This window comes from Saccopteryx bilineata, chromosome 9, assembly GCF_036850765.1.
Source record: "Saccopteryx bilineata isolate mSacBil1 chromosome 9, mSacBil1_pri_phased_curated, whole genome shotgun sequence".
Lineage (NCBI taxonomy): Eukaryota > Metazoa > Chordata > Mammalia > Chiroptera > Emballonuridae > Saccopteryx > Saccopteryx bilineata.
The window spans coordinates 30,642,588-30,661,598 of NC_089498.1; the positions used below are offsets into that span (position 1 = coordinate 30,642,588).

General features: G+C 40.9%; 1 protein-coding gene across 1 annotated transcript in view; it reads left to right on the plus strand.

Moving 5' to 3' along the window:
• GAN (gigaxonin) overlaps positions 1–19,011 on the plus strand; it is a 78,249-nt gene that overhangs the window by 45,040 nt on the left and 14,198 nt on the right. The window contains exons 4-9 of the mRNA XM_066243841.1: positions 1,753–1,970; positions 2,176–2,297; positions 6,539–6,651; positions 7,882–8,031; positions 8,910–9,046; positions 9,306–9,434. Of these exons, the coding sequence (XP_066099938.1) occupies positions 1,753–1,970; positions 2,176–2,297; positions 6,539–6,651; positions 7,882–8,031; positions 8,910–9,046; positions 9,306–9,434 (869 nt within the window). The remainder of the gene's footprint in view (positions 1–1,752; positions 1,971–2,175; positions 2,298–6,538; positions 6,652–7,881; positions 8,032–8,909; positions 9,047–9,305; positions 9,435–19,011) is intronic.

Below are 19,011 nucleotides of genomic sequence, written 5' to 3' on the forward strand. Positions count from 1 at the left end.
TTAGAGAAGTTTTGGAAATGTACAATGTAGAGGAGTTTTGAAATGTACAATTGGCATTATTAATTGTTCTTGATAACTATTGACTTGTTTTTTCTGTTTTATTTGTGTTTCGTTTTCTTTTGTTTTTAGGTGAGAGGAGGGTAGATAGAGAGACAGACTCCCGCATGCGCCCTGATCAGGATTCACTCAGTGACCCTGTCTGTGGCAGATGCTCAAGTATTGAGCTATTTTTAGCACCTGAGGCTGATGTGCTCAGACCAAGGAAGCTATCCTCAGTGCCTGGGGCCACCCTTGAACCAGTCGAGCCACTGGCTGCGGGAGGGGAAGAAAACAAAAAAGGGGAGAGGGAGAGGGAGAGAAGCAAATGATCACTTCTCCTTGTGCCCTGACCAGGAATTGAACTCAGGACATCCATATGTTGGGCTGATGTTTTATCCACTGAGCCACTGGCCAGGGTCTTGACTTATGTTTTAATGGTTATATTGTAATTTTTTTTAATTCTGTAGATCCATTAGTATGTTCAGAAGCTACACTTGTAGTCGCAGCACAGACAGTTAATATTCTATTTTCTACATCAGTTGGGTAAGTTAGGGAAGGAGATAAAAGTTTCCAGCTTGCTGCCATTCCCTGACACTGCCTTCAGTAGCTTCTCCCTTATCTTGTGTTAAAGTGATAAGGGTGCTAAGGTTTACTGACTGCTGGGGGAATGAGGCAGGTTGTCATCCTGTGGCTAATCTGAGCATGAGACTATAAAGATTGTTGCCTTTTAATACTCAGGTATAGAAGAGTGTACCTTAAAATGATAGTTGCAGAACCAAGAAAAACTAGTTTCACCTTATGTATGTAGAATGCTATAGTCAGTTGGTCAAAATTAATGATGGAGCATGAAAGATATAATTCATATTTACTTGTTAAAAGTATTTTTAAAAATAGTTACTTAAGAAATGTTTATATAGTACTCAAATTTTTTTGAACTTTGACTTTTCTATATTTTTCATTTAATATTAGTGTTGATATATTTTCATTATATAGTTTACCATATTGTATGCAGCTATTACTGTATATAATGTTTCTATAAGTATGATTTAATTCACAGCACATTCAAATATGTAAAATAAAGCAAATTATAGCAGAGTTTTTGTGAGTTTTTCTATCGCTATGGGAACTGTGTAGTGCAGGGGTCCCCAAACTACGGCCCCGGGCCACATGTGGCCCCCTGAGGCCATTTATCCAGCCCTCGCTGCACTTCTGGAAGGGTACCTCTTTCATTGGTGGTCAGTGAGAGGAGCATAGTTCCCATTGAAATATTGGTCAGTTTGTTGATTTAAATTTACTTGTTCTTTATTTTCAATATTGTATTTGTTCCCGTTTTGTTTTTTTACTTTAAACTAAGATATGTGCAGTGTGCATAAGAATTTGTTCATAGTTTTTTTTATAGTCCGGCCCTCCAACGGTCTGAGAGACAGTGAACTGGCCCCCTGTGTAAAAAGTTTGGGGACCCCTGGTGTAGGGTATAAGAAAGCTGCTTGAAACTTTGCAAATATAAATATGAACTGATGATTTTTGAAATTAAATGTTTTTTATCAAGGGTATGGGAAGTCAGCATAGTCAAGCAGTGCTGGCACATAGAACTTGCCTCTTGATGATCTATCAACAATTGTAGTTTTCCATGAGTTGGAAATTGTATATTCTAAAAGCTGTGTGTTGCATTCTCCATTTCTTTCTCCCCATCTTTTCTACCCTCTTCTGCAGGTCCACATGAAGGATGTTATGTCAGCACTGTGGGTTTCGGGGTTAGACTCCAGCTACTTACGGGAACAGATGCTAAATGAACCATTAGTTCGAGAAATTGTCAAAGAGTGCAGCAACATACCACTGAGCCAGCCACAGCAAGGGGAGGCGATGCTAGCCAATTTCAAACCCCGGGGCTATTCCGAATGCATTGTCACTGTTGGTGGAGAAGAAAGAGTGTAAGTATGGGTGTGTGTTGTTTGAAAATGGTATAAGGGAAGAGAGATTTCTGTGTAAGCAAGAATCCATAATACATTTTAGTATTTAAAGCATGATGCAACAGAATTTTAAAAATGGTTTAAACATCTTTTAGAGTGGTAAAAACTAGTCAGTTATTATGGCAGAAATACAACACATTAAGTGCTAATCTATTTATCTTTTTAGTTCACGGAAACCAACAGCAGCAATGCGATGTATGTGCCCTCTTTATGACCCTAATCGGCAGCTTTGGATTGAACTGGCCCCTTTAAGCATGCCAAGAATTAACCATGGAGTGCTCTCAGCAGGTACAGTTCTGTGGTAAATTTTACTTAAACACAACATCAAGTAATGTATAATATCATGGTTGTACAGAATGACTCAGCCTTTTTTAAAAAATTATTTTTATTTATTCATTTTAGAGGGGTGGGGGAAGTAGGAAGCTTCAACTCCCATATGTGCCTTGACCGGGCAAGCCCAGAGTTTTTGAACCTGCGACCTCAGCATTCCAGGTCAACACTTTATCCACTGCGCCACCACAGGTCAGGCTGACTCAGCCTTTTAAAGAGCTAATTTTATTATCTCTATGATGACATTTTCAATGTAGTTCTAGCTTTCAAGGCTATGGTAAGAAGAGTGTCTTCTGCCAGTCCTTATTGTCCCCAAATCATTAATACATAGTTAGTTTTTAGGCTTTAGTAGAGGAGCATTTTACTTGGTGACCTAACAGGTAAAAGAGCAGAATTTTGTGACTCTTACCACCAATGAGCTGGGTGACCAGGGACACAGAAGCCCTGATAGTCCCATCATCTTTGAAATTCAGTTTAGAGCTACAAACGTAACCATGTCAAAAATGTCATAGAAAAGCAGGCATTTCATATGAGACTTTAAAAAATACTACTTTAAAGTTGTTTTACTACAGAAAGTATGTTTCAGTTGACCTTTGCAAGGTTGAAAATAACTCCACGTTATCCATAGCTCTTCTTCCTCAAGGAGAAGGTAGAATAGTTGTCCCTGCTGCCTCACCTCTGTTGGCCTCCTTTCTCTTACCCTTGGATCTGCCTTTTGGGTTCATTCCATGAGTGTCATTTAACTTAATTCTAATTTTTGTCAGCAGTCCTCCTGAAACCTTTATTTTGTAGTCTCTGCTTGCTCACTAACATTGCCTTAAAAAACTTAAAGCTATACAGGACCATACCATGTGACAGAAATGGCAGAATCTTTACTAAAGTATAGAAATAGAATCATTTTCTTGGTGCCAGGATTATTGAAGTTATCGTCAGGAATGAAGAAGAGCTGGATGGAGTGATGTAGCCAGCAGGACATGGGGCTGGTTTCCCTGTTCTACCTCTTCAGAACTCACTTTCTGAAATTTTCCTCCCAGAATTTTTTCACACACACTCCTACCTCAGAGGTTAGGATACCACTAATTTTCAAAGATTTCCTAGAGGGGTTGGCATTTCAGAAACTTTATGGGGAAAGGAATTGTGTCTAGTTGTATGGACTGCAGTTGTGAAATGACTGAGAATTCCTGCTTGCCCAGCCTGTTCTGCATTACTTCTTTTCTTGCCTTATTTTTAATTGATTGATGTTTTGTCATTCAGTCTTTCCCTCTGTGTCAGTTTAGAAGTTTTATACTTCGTGTATATTTGAAGGTTTCCCTAAAAACCACAGCCTGTTTTCAAAGCCTAAAGTTAATCAGTACTTTTATACTCTATTTTTCATGTTTTCCAGTCTAATATATTAAAATAAATGATTATTTATAAATATAATATATATGTGCATGTTTCATTGATCTCTGTTTTACATATGTTTATATAAGTAGATAGGTCTTTACCACTTTCTTTGTTTTCCCTTTCTTGTTCCTTAGACCTTGTGTCTAGGGTCGTTTTCCTTCTTTCTGAAGTTTTTCTCTTTGAATATCCTTTAATGTGGTTCTGTTGGTAGCAGACACTTCATATTTATTTGTCTGAAAATTTCATTACTTTGCCTCCTTTTTAAAGTATATTTTTGCTGAGTATAGAATTTTAGGTTGGTATTTATTATTTTTCAGCACATTAAAGATATCTTTCCACTGACTTCTGGCTTTCATTGTTGTTAAATCAGTTGTCGGTCTAAAAATCTGTCTTAAAAATTGAATGATTGCGTCGGCCTAGCGTGCGGAGGACCCGGGTTCGATTCCCGGCCAGGGCACACAGGAGAAGCGCCCATTTACTTCTCCACACCTCCGCTGCGCTTTCCTCTCTGTCTCTCTCTTCCCCTCCCGCAGCCGAGGCTCCATTGGAGCAAAGATGGCCTGGGCGCTGGGGATGGCTCTGTGGCCTCTGCCTCAGGCGCTAGAGTGGCTCTGGTCGCAACATGGCGACGCCCAGGATGGGCAGAGCATCGCCCCCTGGTGGGCAGAGCATTGCCCCATGGTGGGCGTGCCAGGTGGATCCCGGTTGGGCGCATGCGGGAGTCTGTCTGACTGTCTCTCCTGTTTCCAGCTTCAGAAAAATGAAAAAAAAAAAAAAAAAAAATTGAATGATTGAATGAATGAATGCTGTCTTTTCTCAGGACTTTTTTTTTTATAAATAAATTTTTATTTTAATGGGGTGACATCAATAAATCAGGGTACATATATTCAAAGAAAACATGTCCAGGTTATCTTGTCATTCAATTATGTTGCATACCCATCACCTAAAGTCAGATTGTCCTCCGTCACCTTCTATCTAGTTTTCTTTGTGCCCCTCCCCCTCCCCCTCCCCCTCTCCTTCCTTCCCTCCCCCCCCCCCCCGCCCCCTGTAACCACCACACTCTTGTCCATGTCTCTTAGTCTCGTTTTTATGTCCCACTAATGTATGGAATCCTGCAGTTCTTGTTTTTTTCTGATTTACTTATTTCACTCCGTATAATGTTATCAAGATCCCACCATTTTGTTGTAAGTGATCCGATGTCATCATTTCTTATGGCTGAATAGTATACCATGGTATATATGTGCCACATCTTCTTTATCCAGTCTTCTATTTTTTTTTTTACAGTGATTAAAGCCTTTAAGCAAACTCTTGGCCAATACAGCAAGAATTCATAAAAGAGTAGTGTCCTTAACATGTTCACCAAGTCCAAGTTGGCCCCAACACCATGCCAAATCCCTGAAAAATGCAACCCAACCCCAGTTCAGTCTGTTATGAGCTGTCCCAATGAGCAGGAGTCCAGGAAAGTCCACATCCAGGAAAAGTTCACATGGCACTGGAATCTCAGGACTGTATTAAAATTTTTTGTTTTGTCTTTGTTTTCTGCCATTTCATTAGTGTGCTTAGATGTGCATTTTATTTGAAATTTTATCATATTTGGGGATTGCTGGGCATCTTGACTCCAGCTTGGCCTTTCATCAACTCTGGAAAATTCTTAATCAGATATCTTCAAAATATTGCCTCTGCTCTTTTCTCCTCTCTCCCTGTGCTGTTGGAAGTCAGATTAAGCATGGCTAGACCTTCTGACTCTATCCTCTGTCTCCTGCCATCTTTATGTTTTCTTTTTGCCATACCTTGTTGCCTTCATTTTGATTTCTTTTGATTTATCTTCCATTTAATGAATTCTTTCTTTACTATGATGAATCTGTCATTAAATCCATCTTTGAAATTTTAACTTTATCTGGTTTGTCTTTTTATTTCTAGGAATTTTCTTTAAATCTTTTTCAAATCCGTAAGTCATTTCTATAGTCCCATTTCAAGAATTACCCTCAAATTTGTCTTTTATTTCTTAAACTTAGGAAGCCTTGTTGTTTAAGTCTTTTGATTATTCTGGTATTTGAAATTTGAAATCTTTGCAAGACCACTTCCTGTTGTCTGCTTCTGCTGGTTCTTTATAGAGTCTAGTTTCTTTGTATAGCTGAGTACCTTTGGCTGGGTGCTGATCGTTTTATTAAAAATTATTTGTAGGAGTTATTTGATGCTTTAAACTCATAGAATGTTAGACTCTAAAGCTTAGAAAAGGTACTTTCTTCAGCAGAAGTTTTACATTTTTTTCTTCCAGGTGACTAAAAACATTATTAACTTGGAATTACTGTAAGTCACATTCAAATCTTGAGATTTCCTGGACAAGCAAGGAGATTTAAACCTGGTTGCCTTTATCCTAAGAAGTAAAACTTTGGAGGGGCTCTCCTGCCAGAAGACATGTTTTCTATGGGCCTGGAGTTTCCACTTCTGTCCTTTTGTCCCCTCAAAGCCATTACAAGAAGGGTTGAATAGTTTCCCAGAATAGAAGAGCTGAGATAACGCAGAGCTGCTCGATGGCCTGAGTGGGTGGCAGGCAGCAGGTTGCCTTTTATGTTGTAGGGCAGAGGGAATCCACTCAAACATGCTGAGTGAAGTAGTGTTCACAGTGACTCACAGACTCCGCTCTCACCCAGGAAGGAATGAAATGTGATAAAGATCTCAGATCCATTGTTGTTATCAGAGAAGGTTTCTCCACGTACCGTCTCTATGACTATGGCATTTATATTCGATAAGAGATGGGTGTTGAAGACTTAAGTTTCGACTTTCTTGTGTGTCTCCTTTGATTTTTGCAGAAGGATTTTTGTTTGTATTTGGGGGCCAAGATGAAAATAAGCAGACGCTGAGCTCAGGAGAAAAGTATGACCCAGATGCAAATTCATGGACTGCATTGCCACCCATGCACGAGGTAAAACATTACTTTTTAAATTTATTTTGCCTATTATTCCCCCTTTGGCACTTTTCTTTGTTTTGCATTTGACTATAAGAAAAAAATCGCAACTCTGCCAGGCCCCCCTGCCTAAGATGCAGCTCTCCTCTCTTTGCCTTCCCCTTGCTGAGTCTGACCTCCTTGCAGCCTCTCAGATCTTTGCCAGATACCCATGTGGCATGCTCCTTGCGCCCGCAGCGTGTGCCCACATAGCCCCTGTCGGGCAGCCTTCCCTGCGGCCCCTCTGCTCCCCTGTCTCCCCTCCCCCACTGTCTTCCCCTGCCTGTCAGATAGCGCCTTCTCACTGTTCACGCACTCTCTGGATGGCAGGGGATTTTGTCTGTGTTCAGCACTCTGTCTCAGTGCTAAGATGGTCCTAGGCACATAGGGGACACTGAGCAAATACAGACAAATGAATGGGAAGTCCCTCAGACCCCCTTAGCATCCCTGTTCTCCCTCTGCCTCTCTGCTCGGGCAGCCTTGGCTGTGACTCTTGTCTTTCACACATCAGCTTGGAAACACTCCATTATAGCTCACTGCTAAACACAGAGGATCTTACTGAACCAACTGCTAGTAGTTCTTTTTCTTGTGAGCTATTGTGAGTAAGAAGTACTGATTCTGACCCTGAATTTACCATGCGGGTAGTTCCCTTGTTCTGAGAAACTATTGTGATGAAGACCACGTGAGCTGCTAGGGAAAGCAGCAATGCTTGAGAGAGGGGGTTTTGAGCACAGCACTTTTTTGCTGGAACTCTGGAATATAATGATATCTGTAATTTTTATTAAACACGTAGTGCCAGTTTTCAATATGATAGTTGGCTTTTTTTTTTTTTTTTGGAAAGAGGCAGGGAGAGAGAGACAGGAACGGGGAGTTGTTCCTGCATGTGCCCTGACCGGGGAATCCAACTGGCAACCTGCAGCTCTTGGAGAACTCTCCAAACGACCACGCTGTATGGCCAGGGCTGCTTTTTTATTCATAGAGACAAAGAGAGGGGAGGGGGACGAGAAACATTCGTTTGTTGTTCCACTCAGACTTGCCCTCATTGGCTGCTGCCGGGGAGGGCCCTGATTGGGGATCGAACCCACAATCTTGTTGTTTCGGGACTGAACCCACAATCTTGTTTCGGGACTGTGCTCTTAACCCACTGAGCTAAGCGGCTAGGGCCAGTAGTTGGCCTCTTGTATACAAAGATCTTTGATGTCTTTTCAGGCAAGACATAACTTTGGAATTGTGGAAATAGATGGAATGTTGTACATTTTAGGAGGAGAGGATGGTGACAAAGAGCTAATTTCCATGGAGTGTTATGATATTTATTCTAAAACCTGGACAAAGCAACCTGACCTGACCATGGTTAGAAAGGTGAGAACTATATCTTGTGGTTATAAACTGGATTTTTAGTTACTGTTTCTTCATTTCCTACATGTGCCTTTTAATACAATTGATAGTGTTTAAAGAATTAATGTTATAGAATTCTGCTTCTGTTGGTGGTTTGCCTTTGTTTTCATCAGCCAAACACCACCGCAGGAAACAGAGGGTGTGCGAGCATCCATCCCGACAGTGGGCTCTGTGCAGCGGCCGTGTCCACAGCCTACACTTAATAAAAGTTCCATGAGTGCGCTAACCTAGGGAGCAACCAATCTTCTTAAAGCTGTTTTTTAATCATTATGCAGGACTGGGAAGAAACGTTCATTTTCAAATAAAGAATTACCATTGCTCACTGGGTAGGATAAAAAAAAACAAATGTCACGTTAGCTCTACAGAGCATCTGTCTTTACTTATAGTCCCTGGTGTAGGCAGGAAGCTCATCAGCAAGCGGAGCTTTGTTCGGTGCCGTAAGTATATACGACTTTAGGTACTGGGGTTCACTCTGTGTTCTCACTGTCTCTGCCCTTGCGGCTAAACATGTAGGGCAGGAATTGAGTGACATCTTGCTCCATGGACTCTAGATAGACTGGAAAGTTCCTTTTAAAAAAAGGAAGGTTATTTATTATACTTACCTTACTTAGTGGAATAGTAGTGGATGGAGTTAATTCCTTTCTGAAGATTAACAATATGTGTATTACCTTGCTCTTCTTCTTATTTTTAAAATCCTGTGTTGTAATAGTGGAAAGCACTGTAGTTTTACTATTAGAAATCAAATCTTTTTCCAGATATCTTGTAGTGCTCTTAGATAAGTGAGTATTAATCTAACTTTAATAATAAATGTTGCCTTCCCCACTGTTGCTTTCTTCTTTCAGATTGGCTGCTATGCAGCTATGAAAAAGAAAATCTATGCCATGGGTGGAGGGTCGTATGGAAAACTTTTTGAATCTGTGGAATGTTATGACCCAAGGACCCAGCAGTGGACGGCGATATGCCCGCTAAAGGAGAGGAGGTGAGAGAACGTGCGTATGGACAGTATAGCTGCCCCTGAGCCTGACTTTTGCTCCTGCTTCCTTTCAAATGGACCTTTTATTTCACTTGGCAATTTAGTTTATATAAAATTAAATGAGGACTTTGTTTCCCGAAAAAGGAAGGTCCACATATTCACTAAACAGTGAATGTTGCAGAGTTGAAACAAGGAGAAGAGGAATCAGGGAATGGGAGCATGAGTTGTCATTCCAGTGCCTAACAGGCTCTGTGTGGCCTTTCAGATTTGGAGCAGTGGCCTGTGGAGTCGCCATGGAACTGTATGTATTTGGGGGAGTCAGAAGTCGCGAGGACATCCAGGGTGGTGAGATGGTAACCTGCAAGTCTGAATTCTACCATGATGAGTTTAAAAGGTAACTGTGAATGGTTTCACCTAGCTTCTGCAGCTTTCTCTTTTTCCTTTCAAAGTCATGTTTTAGCTTTGTTTAGTTTTGTTTTCAAGTTACTTCTTTGAATTAGCTCATCTATTTAGGAGATCTAATGCATACTAGATACTGATTCATTGACTTAAGAAGTGTTGGTAACTTAAAGGAAAATCATAAGTATTTTTAAAATATAGATCAGACCTTGATACTTTGTCACTTAAAATTATTCATTGGCTCCCTATAACTTTTAGGGAAAAGTTTAAACTCCTTCACTTAGCATGTTTTGCCTTTTGTGGTAGGTTTTCCTATTCTTTGTGCTACCCAACTGTTCCATTTTAGTCAAAGTGAGTGAGTGATATCTTCCTCCTAAATATGTCATGATTATCTCAGCTCTGTGCTTTTATACTATTCCTTTTGCCTAAAATATCCCTTCCCTCATCTATCCAGTTAAGTCTGACCCCTTCTAAAACTCTGCTTAACTATCATTCCCTAGAGGTCTGATTGGGCCCCGCAATCTGTGATCCCATGATACTCTGTGCGTGTCACTCCTGGATTGTAATTGTTAATCGTGAGCTCCATCAGGGCAAGGTCCAGCTTAGCCCACTTTACATCCTAGCTTCAGCATCAGAACTGGCCTGTCTTAGACACTCAGTAGAATTCTAATTAAGTGACTGGGTGAAGTGTGGTGTCAGAGACTACCTCCGACAGGTGGCCATATGTGTCTTGTAGAGTAGGTAACATTCTTCCCAACCTCCCCCCTCTTCCCTTCTCACACATTTTATTCTTATAACTACTAAACAGCATTCTGATTGTAGTAATAACGTTCACATCCTACAAAGAAACTGCCATGCTAAAATTAATCTTGTGATAGTGTTTCAATCATGTTACCAGAAGAGGGTGCCATAATGTTTAATTTCTTACTATTTTTGATTAGGGTAAACAGTGAGCAGTTACCAAGATTTTAGGAAGATGTGTAAATGTTACCTATCTTGGATTGTATTTAAAAAGGATATTTGCATAGCTTTTTCTCCCTTTCAATTACAGGGGTAAACTCTCTTAGGAAAATTCATTAGACAAAGTGTGAGCAATTTGAGGATGTTTGCTGTGGTGGGGCTGGGAGGCAAAATTTCAAAGACTTCTCTACATTTCTCTTTCTTAATATATGTATATTACTATGAGGGCTGACTGTGCAAGGTATGAAGTAGTAGTATATTAATAGCCTGCTTCGTGAATCTCGAGACAGTCCGCCCAACTTCATTAACAAGCAGTGGTCCTTGTATTTGGTTTCTGATAAAGTGTTGATATAAGCCTTTTTCATAATGGCTGAGTTACTGTTTAGGCCGTATAGCTAGAGAGCTATAACTCTCTGGACTGATCAAGCTTGCTTTGGAGTTTACCTTTTTCTGTTCCTGTTTTGATTGTATAAAACTTCAGTCTGGCTGTAAAGTTTCTCAGCCTGTCCTTGATATGTTAGAAACTTTTAGAACCTTTATATTTCTATCAGGTTGTTTCATATTTATAGTTGATAAGCTTTGAATGTAAGTGTATTGCTTTCAGTTTGTAATTGTTAAACATAAGAAAATTGTTTCTTCCTTGCTATTTAAAAGCACCCCCAAATAAAATTTACGTTTTTTTAGTTTTCTTATTTCTGAGCTCTTCTGTGTTAGTTCATAAATAGATGGAAGAAAGCTTAATTTCTTTTGTCAATTTAGTACACAGTTTACCCTTGAACAACACAGGTTTGAACTATGCGGGTCCATTTACCAGGGGTAGTCAACCTTTTTATACCTACCGCCCACTTTTGTATCTCTGTTAGTAGTAAAATTTTCTAACCGCCCACCGGTTCCACAGTAATGCTGATTTATAAAGTAGGGAAGTAACTTTACTTTATAAAATGTATAAAGCAGAGTTACAGCAGGTTAAAGCATATAATAATAATTACTTACCAAGTACTTTATGTCGGATTTTCACTAAGTTTGGCAGAATAAATCTTTATAAAACAACTTACTATAGTTAAATCTTATCTTTTTATTTATACTTTGGTTGCTCCACTACCGCCCACCATGAAAGCTGGAACACCCATGAGTGGGCAGTAGGGACCAGGTTGACTACCACTGATTTAGACAGATTTCTTCCAAGAAATACGTGCAGTACTATAAATGTATTTTCTCTTCCTTATGGTTTTCTTAATAATATGTTTTCTCTTGTTTCCTTGATTGTTAGAATACAGCATATAATGCATATAACATACAAAATGTGTTAGTTGGCTGTTTATGTCATCAGTAAGGCTTCCAGAGAACAGTAAGCTATTAGCAGATTTTTGATAATGCCCCTAATGCCTCTGTTGTTCAAGGGTCAGTTATGTAGGATTCTTGTTTCAATAACACTAAACACATTTGTACCACGTATTAACTCACCTAACTCATTTAATCTTCACTGCAACCCTCTGCGATATGGGTTCTCTTTTTATCCCTATTTTACTTATGAGGAAACCAAAACATGGAGAGGTTAAGTACGTGCCCAAATGCAGGTGTCAGAGCTTGCCTTTCAACTTGGGCAGTCAGGCTCCAGAGTCAGCCTTAGCTCCCATACTACACTGCTTTAAAAATATAGGCTTTCCTGTAAGTATCTGTAGAAAGAAAATAATATTTTTATTTCTTAAAAGATCAGATGTTCCCAAGTATGTTATGTTTGCATTCTCTGGAAATGGTTGCCAGATGAACAACCTGTATTAGCTCCAAGACCATTTATTGTGTTTAAGTAATCTCTTGTCTTTCCTGCTTTTGTTCCCTATTTTTAGGTTAAAACTTTCCTGGAGAAATGCCATATCTTATTATTTTCTGTGTTTCAGACTAAAAACAAACTGTTTGAAAGAAAGCAGAGAAATGACCACGAGTTAACCCAAGCCCTAGGAGCAGGGACTGTCTCAGAGTGACAGTGTCTCTGTCTCTACCCCGTGCCCCTGCTCCTTCACTAAGGCTGCGTCCTCCCAGCTGTCCCCCTCACAAAGGCCATTGAGTCTCTCTTGTGCTTCACATCTCATCAACTGTAAAGTCCCAGCTTCTTTTTTAAACTCTGTAATATTTTTAATGCTCACCCACCTTTGTTTTTCTGCTCCTACCCCAATGTGTTCTTTTTTCTGCATGTAATGTTGTTAGCCTTTTAACCAGTCCTCTCTAATAGATTTCACCTACTTGTGCTTTTGAAAGATGAATGTCACTTTCATCTCTCAGTGTCCTGCTGAAGATTCCTCCTAGTTCCCCATTGCTTACCAAGTAAAGCTGGTCGTATTTAGCCAGAGGCAGGCCCTGCAGCTCCTCCGCACTCTCTATTGACAAAGCCTGCTAGGGCGTTTATCTTTCCAAGGAGCCAGCTGCTGATGTTCATTTTCTGTTGTGTGTGTTCCATTTCGTTGCCTTCTGCTTTCGTCTGTTACTTCTTTCCTTTTACATAGGGTTGATCTTGTTCCTCCTTTCCTAGCTTCTTCAGGCAGAATCCTTTATCTTTTTTCTCTGCTGAAACCTCCTATGTGTTCATTATAAGCGCATGTTCCTTGCCCTTACAGCGTAGTTAGGGTGGCTGTGTTCAAGTCCCTGCCTGATAGATAATCCCAGCATCTGAGTCATCACAGAGTTGGCATCTGTTGATTGTTTATACCCCTGAGAATGAGTTCTTATTTTTCTGGCTCGTTTTTTGTTGAGTAATTTTGGATGGCATCCTGGACATTGTGAACAGAACGTTGTCGAGGCCCTGAGGTCTCTTCTGTTTGCTACTGAGTGCAGCTCCGCGAGCTTGCGCAGACCGTGAACTTGGTTAGACTCCGACTGCAGACTGTCACATCCACAGCAGCCGCAGGTCTTAGTTCAGTCCTACAAGCCTTAGTCACGAGCATTCATGTACCCCGGGGTCAAAGACTTGCGATAAGTGAGTGTACAGAAATTTAGAGGTTCTCCACTTCTCATCTTTCTGAGACCCCCACACACTTCGGTGATTCTCATCACTCCACGAAACTCTGTCTTCCCCCTAATTCCAGTGGCCAGAAAGATGGCAGGTTTTTCTCTTGGGTTTCAGCTGCCCCTTTGTAAAACTGCCCAAGAATGGAAGCACGCAGTGGGATGCACACAACTTTCACCTTCTTCCCCAGCTGTCTGCTTTGCTCACACCCAGAGCCCTCAGGCCATTGTTTGGTGTGTTTGTCCAGAGCCTGTGGCTGCTCCTGGCCAGAGACCAGCTTGTTAGGAGTTCCTTCCTCCCTAAAAGCAGAAACCTCCCTAAAAGCTCCCTCTTTCTTTCTTTCTCCTGAGTTGACTTCCCCTCCCTCCTCTCTCTTCCCTTCTCTCCTTCCTTCTCTCCTCCCTTCTCTTCTCCCCTTCTCTCCTTCCTTCTCCCTTCTCTCCTTCCTTCTCCCTTCTCTCCTTCCTTCTCCTTCTCTCTTTTCTTCTCTCCTTCTCCCTTCTTTCCTTCTTCCTTTTCTCTTCTCTCTTCTCTCCTTTTTCCTTCTTCCTTCTCTCCTTCTCCCTTCTCTCCTTCTTCCTTCCTTTTCCCTTCTCTCCTCCCTTCTCTCCTCCTCCCCTTCTCCTTTCTCTCCTTCTTCCTTCTCTCCCTGCCTGCCCTTCCGTCCTCCTCTCCCCTCTCTGCAGCTTGCTGCTGTGAAGCCCTGCTATGTTTTAGTGCCCTTCTTAATTTGAGTTATAAGTGGACTCATCATTATAGCCTCCAAATCCTGATAAACCTGTGTTGAAAAGCCTCGTGACTAAAGGCATAGTATTGCCTTGTCCATTGTAAAAATCACTACCACTTAATGAGGCCATTTATGTATTAGACACTTGAAGAGTGCTTTATGTTGGCAATTTCATTTCATCCTCACAACCGTTACTTGAGGTTGGTGGTGATGTCAGATATCCCTGCTTTACATATGACAGAGCAGACTGCGTTAGCTCAGTTGTCCAGGGTCAGCAAGGTGATAGGTAGTAGAAAAAGACTGGGAAACCATATGCCTTTTATACCTGTTTTATAAGCAATGGCAAATACATGCTCCAGTTAAGTTTTCACATTACATAGTTTTATTTAATTTGAAGCCTCAGCATTATATAAAATAGATCACCAAGGATGGTTTTTCTGAAACCCAGAAATTCTGAATCATTGATCTGCTTTGGACCAAATTTGGTAGTTTATTCACAGAGACCAGTTTCTTCCGCTTTAATTATTCCAGGGAGGGATTATGTTGTCAACTCTACAAAATTATTCCAAAATATTGTTGTATCTTGCGCTGCTTTTTCAGTAGATAGTGTAGTCAGTCATATATGTCTTAATTTAGAAGTGACCATTAACCTGCTCAGTGCACACGGGGCCTTTTAGTGGGTTTGCTCAGAAGAGTTGTGTGTGTGTCTTCACTAGAGTTGGTCGTGTGGGTAATTTTCACCTGTAGACCAGGCATAGGGATTCTCTTCAGCTAGTTCGATTCAGAGCCTGGGAAAAAGTTAACTGTTAGGGTTTAGCTTTTTATGTTTAGTCCTGAAGACGTAAAATGTAAATAAGCCAGTTAGTTACTGTAGTTGGACATTTCCAAGCTTCTTTCAAAAGTTTGTTCAGGTTCCTGTTTTCACACTCTTAGGTTTTTTACTTTCCTTATTAGTCAGAGGTGTTTTGGAGACGGGACAAACTATATTCCCAGTCCCAGCAAACTGCTGGATGCCAGTCAGCATTCAGCCGTTAGGTGAATCAATGGTAGATGAAGGTATTTAGCTTGTAATAGCTTTGTTTCTGACTTGTTATAGGATCTTAAACAAATCATTTTGCTTCATGTTTCTTAAAACTCAAAATATGAAAGCTACTTTTTTACAACAACTGGGAAGAGTGTTCATTGAAATACAGGTGCTGCTCTTAGTGAGATAATTTTGCAATTGTATTTAGCATTGAAATGCTCTGGACACACACCTCTGGCTTATTAGACACTTTGTAGCATAGAGTTAGAGATACTAGGAGTAATGCAGGTAGACCTGTATGCTTCAACAAAGAGAGTCAGCCTGGACTTTGGTAGTTCTCAGTGGTTTAGATCAGTGTTTTTCAAACTCTGGTGTACCAGGAATTTCATGCCAGCCCACAAAAGAATTAACCACTCTGACATTGTATGAAGATTATAGACCCAATGATACAGTTGAATTTGTTTAAGGTGACTTCTGCCTTAGCAGTCCCTGAAATAATTATCCTATTTTCACTGGTCCCAAGTGTAAAATGGTAGAAAACCACTGGTTAGGATACATTCCCACGGTCTGACTAAGGTTGACTATGACCTGGTTGTGCCTTTAACTCTCAAAGAAAAATTGGTCAGATTACCTTGAGTGAACATCATTATTCAGCAATCTAGTCATTTTTTTAACAGCAAAAAAGCCTCAAACTTTTATTATGGAATAATTTTAACTTGTAGAAAAGTTGAAAAAATAGAGTTCCCATAAGTCGTTCACCCATCTTCTAATGTTAACATCTTACATAGCCATAATACCAATATCAAAACCAGGATATTAACATCAGTACAATTAAGTATTTTTAGTCTCTTTTCATGTGTGATGGTTTCTCTTTCTGATCTTTCATGATACTCTTGAAGATTATTGGTCAGTTTTTTATGACTGTCTCTTAATTTGGCTTTGTCTGATGATTTCTTGTGATTAAGCCATGGGTAGGTATTTCGGGCAGGAATACCACAGTGGTGCTATGCCCTTCTCCACACCACGTCAGGTAGAATGTGATGCCAACATGTCTTATTACTGGTGATGCTAACCTTGATTACCTGGTTAAAATCATGTCTTTTGGATTTCTCCACTGTGAAGTTACTATCTTTACCTTTGTAATTAATAAATATCTTAGAAGAGAGACTTTAAGAATATGCACCCATACTATTTTTCCTCACACCACTAATTTAGCATCCGTCAGTGGACTAGCCTGCGATAGTTATTACTGTTGTGTTTGCCTAGTGGTGAATTTTCTGTTTGTCATTCCTTCTATATTTATTACCTAGAATTCTGCAAAGAAGACTTGTCTCTTCTCCCTATTTTTAATGTATTTCGTTACTTATATGGATATGGAGTCATGGATGTTTATTTTATCCTGAGTTACAAACCTAATACTATCATTATTTTGTTGCTCAGTTAGTTCTAGCTTTGGCCATTGGGAGACCACCATCTCGGCCCCGCACCCCCAGACACACCCTGTCCTTTCTGAAGTACTTCCTCTGGCCACACAAGATGCTTCAGGCTCATCTTGGTTTTTTTTGTTGTTGTTGTTGTTTTGTATTTTTCTGAAGCTGGAAACGGGAGAGACAGTCAGACAGACTCCCGCATGCGCCCGACCGGGATCCACCCGGCACGCCCACCAGAGGGCGATGCTCTGCCCCTCCGGAGCATTGCTCTGTCGTGACCAGAGCCACTGTAGCACCTGGGGCAGAGGCCAAGGAGCCATCCCAGCGCCCGGGCCATCTTTGCTCCAGTGGAGCCTCAGCTGCAGGAGGGGAAGAGAGAGACAGAGAGGAAGGAGAGGGGGAGGGGTGGAGAAGCAGACAGGCGCTTTTCCTGTGTGCCCTGGCTGGGAATCGAACCCGGGACTTATGCACGCCAGGCCGACACTCTACCACTGAACCGGCCAGGGCCTGGCTCATCTTGTATTTTCTATCTCCGCTGTGGAATCAACCACTTCTTCATGGAGCCCAGATCCTTTTAGTGGTTATTAAATTGATTTTCAACAGAAGTGCCAAGGCCATTTAGTGGAGAAAGAAACATCGTTTCAGCAAAGGATGCTGGAACAACTAGATATAAGTACGACAGGAAAAAAAAAAGAGCCTCTTAATTCATATCGTACACAAAAATTAACTTGAAATGTATCATAAGACCTAATTATAAAAGCTGAAATCATGAAATTTCCAGAAAAGAGCATAGGAGGAAAGTCTTTGCAGCCTTGGAGTAGACATAGATTTCCTAGAAGGCCACAGAAAGCATGAACTATAAAAGAAAAAAGGGATGAATTGGAATTCATCAAAATGGAGAATTTCTGTTCTTCAAAAGGCTCCATTAAGAAAATGAAAAGATAGTTTACATGCTGAGAAAAATATTTGTGATACATGTATATAATAAAGGACCTGTATCCACAAATATAAAGAATCTTATAATTCAATAAGGAGACAGAAAACCCAATTTTAAAACTGAGCAAATACCTGACCAAGCAGTGGCACAGTGGACAGAGTGTCAGCCTGGGATGCTGAGGACCCTGCTTTGAAACACAGAGGTCACCGGTTTGAGCGGGGTTGCCAGCTTGAGCATGGGATCCTAGACATGACCCCACGGTTCCTGGCTTGGCGGGAGCTCCCCGGTCAAGGCACATATGAGAAGAAGCAATAAATGAACAACTAAGGTGCTACAACTATGAGTTATGCTTCTCATCTCTCTTCCTTCCTGTTTGTCTCTGTCCATCTGTCTTTCTCTCTCTCTCTCTTGCTAAAAAAAAAATTAAATAAAGGCAAATCTTTGAATAGATATTTCACAAAGGAAGATACATATGATGGCCAATAAGCACATGAGAGATGTTCGACATCATTAGTCTTCACAGCAGTGCGTACTACTAATATAGATAAAATGAAGACTTGACAGTCCAGCAGCTGGCCCTGATGCCAAGCAGTCGGGATTCTTGTACATTTGCTAACTAGAATACAAAATGGCACAACACTTTGGAGAACAGTGAGGCTTTCTTTTTTTATCTTCTTTTTCTTTTTTGTAGTTAGAAGCGGTGAGACAGTCAGACAGACTCCCGCATTCACCCGACCAGGATCCACCCGGCATGCCCACCAGAGGGTGATGCTCTGTCTATCTGGGGCATTGCTTTATTGCGGCTGGAGCCATTCTAGCACCTGAGGTGGAGGCCATGGAGCCGTCTTCAGCGCCCTTGCCAACTTTGCTCCAATGGAACCTTAGTTGCAGAAGGGGAAGACCGAGAGAGGAAGGAGAGGTGGAAGGGTGGAGAAACAGATGGGAGCTTCTCCTGTGTGCTCTGACCAGGAATCGAACCTGGGACTTCCACACACTGGGCTGACACTCTACCACTGAGCCAACTGGCTGGGACCCGTGGCATTTTTTAATCAAGTGAAATATATCTTTAACCATATAACCAAGCAAGTCCATAACATAAGTTCACAAAAAAAGGACATTTGCACTGTAATGTCCAAAACAGTTATATTACCTTAACCAAAATTAGACACTACCCAAATGAGCATGAGCAGCTGGGCAAACACATTTTGGTATGTTCATATAAGGGAATAATATTTGGAAATAAAAAATACATATATTATTGATATGGGGAACAACATGAATGAATCTCAGAAGCATTGTGCTGAGCGAAAGGAGCAGATTGAAAAGTGCATATCTGCCTGCCAGGCAGTGGCGCAGTGGATAGAATGTCGGCCTGGGATGCTGAGGACCCAGGTTTGAAGTCCCAAGGTCACCAGCTTGAGCATGGGCTCATCCAACTTGAACGTGGGCTTACCAACTTCGGTGTAGGACCGCTGACTTGAGAGTGGGATCAT